The sequence below is a fragment of the Gossypium arboreum genome, chromosome 6, assembly GCF_025698485.1.
Source record: "Gossypium arboreum isolate Shixiya-1 chromosome 6, ASM2569848v2, whole genome shotgun sequence".
Classification (NCBI taxonomy): Eukaryota; Viridiplantae; Streptophyta; class Magnoliopsida; order Malvales; family Malvaceae; genus Gossypium; species Gossypium arboreum.
This window is the reverse complement of record NC_069075.1, coordinates 16465301-16472588: the sequence shown is the minus strand read 5'-3', so window position 1 is coordinate 16472588 and position 7288 is coordinate 16465301. Positions and strand designations below refer to the sequence as shown.

Below are 7288 nucleotides of genomic sequence, written 5' to 3'. Positions count from 1 at the left end.
CTCAATTTTTAACTTTAGATTGAAAGAACACATTAAAATCTACAACCTCTTGACCGCTGTAACGGTAAAAATGCCAATTAAGCTAAAGCTAATCTTTTTACGAACAACAAATGTTCAATTGCACAATAACATATCTGATTGTCCGTTTAATGTTCTCCATTCAATAAAGCTACATAATCTTTAACAATTAAACACAAAAATATGAAACATTTAGTAGACATAAAGAACAGGCTTAAAAGAAACAAATGCGATATTGATTCAAGCTCAGTTCATTTACTACCTAGACTCCAAATAGGTAGAATGGCACCCAGACACTTTTAGATGAGACTTGACAGTAATGCAAATGCGTAAGAAACTAAAAGAATCAGTAAAAGAAACGTAGAATTGATATTAAAACAAGAGAAGTTTCGGAATAAGACGCGAAAAAGCCAAAGAAGATGCAAGTGTCACGGGGCTAGAACCCATGACACAAGATCAATAATGTGCTTCTATTATAAGAATTATTACAGCACACACACTACACCTGATTTTCGTAACAAAGTGTGTTTCAGGAATCATTGATTTCTTCATTATGCCTCTTTTCATTATTATGTTACTATTCATGGTTTTCAGCGACAATTATGTGAACCAAATCCAACCCTATATGTAGAGCATAAAAGGTCTGGGAGTTGATTTTGCAGGAATGCAAATTTGTTTCCTTACGCCTCACCCTGCATTTCAAAGGTACATAATAAGAGTTAAAAGATGGGCGAAAGAGAAGTTCAATGCTATGTGAAAACGGTTGTGCTTTAACCATGTCTGCATTCCTAGCCGAAATTGATTCCTTGGGCCAGCGGTAACTCACTCCCGTAGTTTATTGTGCTGCCAAAGAGAATGTTAATGGAAGAATATCAAACACCAAAACCCCACTTTTGAAGATAACCAAAATGCTGGTCTCGTCTTTCTATATCACACGTATTCAGTATATAGCAATGAAAGAAAAAAGAATAAACAAGGCATTGGACTTCATAATCATGTTTACCAGGTTGACCGTCGCATGTATTGTTTCCAAGAATCACTGCCAGCTTCACGGCCTCCTCCTGTGGCCTTTTCACCACCAAAAGCACCGCCTATTTCAGCCCCATTGGTTGGTATGTTCACATTGACAATACCAGTGTCACTTCCTTGTGGCCTGCATGTGAGAAGAAAGGTTTCTATATCATAATTCCATAGCAATATTAACTAACCACCTAAAGTTTCATCTTGTTAATGCACATATTTTGATTAGTAAGAAAGCTTTTGAATGAGTAGAAATCGAATAACTTATTGAGACACCGGGCAGAGAGACTCACCCAATCCATTTGAAAATGAATTCAGGTTTACTAGTGAAGATGGAACTGCTCAATCCTTGAGGAACAGAGTTGTTTATTTCAATTGCTTCTTTCAAAGTCTGCAAAATTAGTTAAGCTTTCAGACAGCAGCTCATTGCATAACACTAAAACATGACAGACTTTGTTTAAAGTGTCTCCCAGAATATTGAAAAACAAGGCGACCTTAAATTTCATGACATAAAGAACTGGTGCAAACAGCTCTTCTTTAACAACATCGGCATCCGGAGAAATCTCAACAATTGTGGGCTGCACAAAGTTCCCCTCAGACTCTACTATACCGCCACCAGTAAGAATCTTTCCCCCCTGGGAAGCATCACAAGATAGAATAAGGTCATGACAGCCAAAATATGAATCAATTGAAATTCTGACCACGTCAGCTTCTAGGTTCATCAAACAAAACCATACATAAAGTCAGCACATTAACCTCCATGCTGGGAGTTTCAAGGTAGCCAAACAATGTTGAAAGTCAACAATTTATGGGATCTTATTAGGAACATTGAAGCTACAGATATTCATTAATGCACAAAGTAAGATTATAAATACAGTCATCTGCTTTAACACCATGAGATGTCTTTCAGAACATTTCATGCAAGTCCATGGAACCCATAAAAGTTATGTGAAAGATTGTGCCAATGAATTCTTAAAAAATTAGATTCAAGCTTCAAGTCAAGGTATTTTTATAGAAGATAGGAGAAACCTTAGACATGGGTTGAACACTGTTTAAGAGTGAAACTACTAATAAATAAAGAACGCACCTGTGACTTGATTATCTCTATTCCTTTCTCAAAGTTCTTCCTTGAAGAAGAAGTGTGCAATGGCCCAAGCAAGGTACCCTTTTCTAGTGGGTCCCCTATCTTAACTTGTTTGTACACATCAAGTAGCTGGTCAACTACAGTCCGATATATACTTTCATGAAGAAGCTTCAATACAAGCAAACAGAAAACAGGAAAATCGTTGGCAGGTTTAAAGACAATATAAATACATATATTTATTTATCACAATCCAGAAGATTCACTTAATTAAAAAGTACCAGTCTACGACATGTGGTACAGCGCTGACCAGCAGTACCAACAGCAGCAAATAGTACAGACCGAACAGCTAATTTTATGTCGGTATCATCCATGACAATTATTGCATTGTTTCCACTTAGTTCAAGCAAGCATTTACCAAACCTCTCATTTACTGTTTGTTGTACTTTTACACCCACCTGCAGGTAGAATTTGAAATATAAATTAAAATATTAGTGTAATGGAAGTATTCATGTATCTAATAGATATGGAGATAAAAGTTCTTGTTAATTGATAGGCAAAAACATCAGATTTGAAATGTATCTTTAACAAATTAGTAAGCCACAACATAAATATACAACATCCTATTCTGTCATTCCAAATACAATAAACAATAACATAATTCCATCAAATAGGCATGGGATAGAAGTACCTTCGAACTCCCCGTGAATGAAACCAGATTAATGCGTCGATCTTTTGCAATTGCTTCCCCAATTTCAGCACCGCCACAAAATGATGTGAAAATTGCACCAGGTAAGTTATTCTTTTCCAAAACTTCAGCCACTAATTTTGTCATTGCTATTGTAACCAGAGGAGTGGTTGGAGCACCTTTCCTACAATTCATACCAGTTTTTGTAAGTTAATATATGAAAGAGAACCTAAATCTGTTTAAAGCAAATTATGCTAACTAATGAAGACAAACTTATTAAGTAGAAATCTTTTCAAGGAAATCAGATTATGCAATCGGATTGTATCTCATAGAATATACACTGCTAATCACCATGGCCAACACATCAATAGAAGATGTGGAATCATCAAAGTTTTTATGATCTTCCAATGTAAATATCTCATTATTGCACAACAGCATTGAACCAATTTATAGTTCAATGAAAGGAATGAAGTACATACAATTATTAGTGTGAACTAAATCAGTAGAATTTACTACGGCATGATTAGAAGTTCCATCAAAGGAAGCAAGCACATAAAAGCTATAAATAAATGCCAAATGGTAAATTCAACACTGAAAATGAGAACCTAGAAAATTCATCGTCAACAAAAAAAGGCATAGTACTTGATATACCTGATTCTATAAGCAAATATAACTGGAATTTACAATTGATTAGAAAAGGCATAATGGACCCACTAAGAATATATATATGAGCTGAAGGATTCAACATTCCCCAAAAAAGTGGAAACATAATAATTGGTAAAACGTTGACATCAAGCCTTACCAAGCAACACAGTTTCCACACACCAGTGCAATGCAGGCATTCCATCCTACACAATGCAAAATTTGTAAGTAGAACTATCAAAATACAGAAAGTTCAGTTAATAATTTGATTCAATGCCTATCATTAAGACAAATTCTTAATAGGAAGAAATCAATTATCTTAAACGTTGGTCCATAGATATGAATCCAATTAAATAAAATCCCAGAAGCAACAAAATTAAGCAATATAAAAAGAATCACAGAGCCATTCTGGTATCAGTTATGCCAGAAAAGTTTTAAGCCTTCCTGCAGCAAAAATGCCTAGTTTATAAATAAAGGAAATGCAACTTACCAAGAACAGCACATGGGAAATTAAATGCCGTAATTACACCAACAATTCCAAGGGGATTCCACATCTGTTCCCAGAATACAAGAGCAAACATCAATTTTCTTCTCGGACTTGGTCTAAGAGTCCAAGTTAAAAATGTTTAACCAGTAGCTCACCTCCAACATCATGTGATTTGGACCTGTTAACAACAGAACCAATCATTTTAGGACAAATTCCTACCATCTATATCTACATACATACAAACATATATATATTACTGTACTAAATTGTACCATATCAGTAGCAGTTTTATACTATATTTAACATAAAATCCAAACTAATGGCGGTCATTATAGATAAGAAAACACCAACAGCAGTAAACATGCAAATTTCAACATTCCAGCAAAAGCTAATTCAGCACAAGTTCATAAACAGACAAGCAATCCAGAAACCAAAAACAAGAGGATGTATAAAGTAATGATGACTAATGGACTTATGCACTTACGTTCTGAAGGTATTACGGACCCATTCAATTGCCTGCTTAAACCCACAGCAAAGTCACACATGTCAATGATTTCCTGCAAGATTAGCATTTTACAGTTACATAGGTAAAGAATATATATAGTTATATATATAGTTATGGTTAGCATAATTTTCATGCATTTTTACAGATTTGGACAATGAACCAGTAAAACAACAGAATTGACAGGAAATCCTATCATGAAAGCTAATGTGGGACAGAATGAGATAAACAACAAAAACGCCTAAGATATGGCAGACTAACAATCTTCCACCTGCGATTTGATAACATTTATACATCTTAGTTCATTACAGCATTGCCACTCCAGAAGAACTCTTGAAAAATTTTATGATCTCCATGAATGGTGGAAATCATAAAAGAAAAAGGAAAGTAGTTGCTGTAAAAGAGAAATATCAGAAAATAGTACTGTTACAAGATTTGGTGAATTCAAACTACACACAGTGAAAACCTTAAGTCTAGAAGCAAGGTCTTCTTGGCGCATTGCTTTGACTATTAATAAAAGAATTTCTTTTATTTTTAGCAGAAAATAGAAATTGACAGATTCCCAACAAAAAGTACCTCTCTCTTGAGTCATGTGAAGATTGAAGAAAATATTTAAACTAACTCAACCAAATGCTGAATGGCTCATGTAGTTCAATATGGGCTGCCTTATGACATATTATATGCAAAGAAACCAATGTGATAACAGTGACAAGGCTGCATTACATACTTGAACTTCCCCAATTCCTTCGGGAAGAATTTTTCCCATCTCAAGAGAAACAAGGTGGCCAAGCTGCTGTAGTTTGGATCTCAATGCATCACCTATTTGTCGAACTATGTCACCTCTCTTAGGGGCTGGAACCTGAAACAATAAATAAAGCATAAAAGGTTCAGAGAAGTAAAAATGGCATTGAGAAATGTAAATTTCCAACCGAAATATTAAGTTTAAGAGTATGGTATCCGTCCATCTTACCTGCATCCAAATCTTTGCTGCTTCACTGCAAGCTTGCATCCCTTCCTCATAGTCTTGGATGGAAGCCTCACTAACTTCGGCAATTTTCTGCAAAAGCAACATTTAAATAATACTAAAATTATAGGAGTGAAGAAACTAATAGTTTCTAAATGCCTGGATCAAGTAGTTTAGTACTCAGCAACTAGCAAGTGTGTTTGTAAAACATTAATAATATCTTTAAAATGCAGAAACAAAAATAAAAGAAAACCTACAGCATATGAGTAAAAGCTAAAAATTAAAACCAAGAATACTGCCACTCCATAAAAGCGCAAGTCTTAACATTGGTTTATTTTAAAGATTTATAGAGGAGGATCCAAGTCGGAAAAATACGATGAGATTGAATGTATGTTATTTTCTCAGAAAGTCAATCCCATCAGTCTCACCACAATTAATAATAAACCCATCTTATCCAGCATGAAAAAACAAAACATTCTAAAAAAATAGAACCTGATTATTGGCAGGATTAAGAGTAGAAACCACAGGGCCACTTCCTTTCCAGGTGCCATTCACAAAACATCCCAAATTGCCAGAACTCAATCCGATCTCGCTCAAGAACTCGTACTCTTTCCTTGAAAAACCCATCTCTGCAATTACACACAAAAAAAAAGGAAAAAAAGAAGTTTCCTTCAAAATCCAACCGAAATATATACAAAAACAGAGGAAAGGTTTTTAATAATTCATCATGAACTCGATCTCTATTACATTGCTTTTTCTTGAGTAACAAAGGTAGAGAGAGGAAGTAAAATGTTAAAGTTGATGTGGAAGGAGAGAGAGAAGAGTACCTTAAGTAGAGGACTGAGACAGACGGAGGCCTTTTCGGCCTATGATCTGAACAGAGCCGTGACGTATGGGGGATGTACAAGATTATATCTATAAATTTTGTCCATACTTTATCCTCTTCTGCAATGGATCACACGTAATGTTCTCGTCTTTTTCATTAGGTGGCTCTCTCATCTGATTTTTTATTTATTATACCAAATCATGGGTGATACTCTAAATAAGTCCTAAACTTTAAAACATTTTAAACAAGTCCCTATATTATCATATTGCTCCAATCAGGTCCTTTCCTTTGTAATTTTTTAACTTTTTCGTCTTATGAGTATTTATAACATGTGTTATATTTAGGCATAATAATTTTTTTTACCCAAAGAATTATTTTAGTTTTTCATTTAATTTTTCGCCTCTTTTACTATTATGAAATTAGACCGATTACCTGGGATATGAATGCATTATCTCGAAACTTCTTAACATATCGTTTTAACTTCATAACCAGAAGAGGAAATACCGTTGCGCATGCAATGGCGAAAGAAGGGATGAAAAGCTTAGAAGATTGTTTCTAGGTAGAAGATGCACATTTAAGAGCCATAGATTTAACAGCATCGGACCTTCAACTCATGCAATCAACTCATGCAACTGCCATGAGTTTCTACATATTAGGTCCTACTCTTTGGATGGAGGATTTCATCTATCCATTCAAAGATAACCTCAATCTCCCCTCCTGTCACATTCTCCACGATTGTTTTGGTCAGGAAGGGTTTGGCCATTTGGTATCACCAATAATCTGAAGTGCTTTTTTTGGATGAAGTTTCTAGAGGTTGTTTTAGTTTTATTTTATTTTTGTTGCTATGTTTTTTTTATTTTTCTTCAAATGTTTTATTAGACTTTTTGATCTAGACCTATAATAATAAACTAAACAAATTATTTCAAAAAAAATCATCTTTTTTAGTCCTTAAATTTGTAGTTTTTGTCAAATCATCCTAAAATGGATGGAAAAGTTCATGTTTGTTAACTTTACTAACATAGCATACACGTGGATTCTAATATAGATGGCATGTCAACAT

At 34.5% G+C, this 7288-nt stretch overlaps 1 protein-coding gene across 2 annotated transcripts; it reads right to left on the bottom strand.

Moving 5' to 3' along the window:
- Positions 1 to 368: 368 nt before the first annotated feature.
- On the bottom strand, positions 369 to 6419 carry LOC108473666 (aldehyde dehydrogenase family 7 member B4). 2 transcript variants are annotated; one of them, XM_053029596.1, is made up of 16 exons: positions 6230 to 6419; positions 5895 to 6031; positions 5409 to 5495; positions 5166 to 5297; positions 4421 to 4493; positions 4092 to 4114; positions 3940 to 4003; positions 3610 to 3655; positions 2811 to 2991; positions 2401 to 2577; positions 2126 to 2290; positions 1533 to 1673; positions 1332 to 1429; positions 1022 to 1171; positions 794 to 861; positions 369 to 710 (listed from the first exon to the last, which is right to left on the bottom strand). In XM_053029596.1, the coding sequence occupies exons 2-15, from the start codon at positions 6027 to 6029 to the stop codon at positions 807 to 809; spliced, it is 1527 nt and encodes a 508-aa protein (XP_052885556.1). In that variant the 5' UTR covers positions 6030 to 6031; positions 6230 to 6419; the 3' UTR covers positions 369 to 710; positions 794 to 806. The 2 variants fall into 2 exon arrangements, with proteins under 2 accessions (XP_052885556.1, XP_052885557.1); XM_053029597.1 differs by having other exon boundaries at positions 6150 to 6243.
- Between the last annotated feature and the right edge of the window lie 869 nt (positions 6420 to 7288).

Bases quoted from the DNA above. Each gene is read 5' to 3' on its own strand.
- LOC108473666 (XM_053029596.1), bottom strand. From the start codon at position 6,029: ATGGGTTTTTCAAGGAAAGAGTACGAGTTCTTGAGCGAGATCGGATTG. The intron at 1,674-2,125 runs GTGCGTTCTTTA...GATGCTTCCCAG, and splicing joins TAGAGATAATCAAGTCACAG to GGGGGAAAGATTCTTACTGG. The intron at 1,172-1,331 runs GTGAGTCTCTCT...TCTCACATGCAG, and splicing joins TTCATTTTCAAATGGATTGG to GCCACAAGGAAGTGACACTG.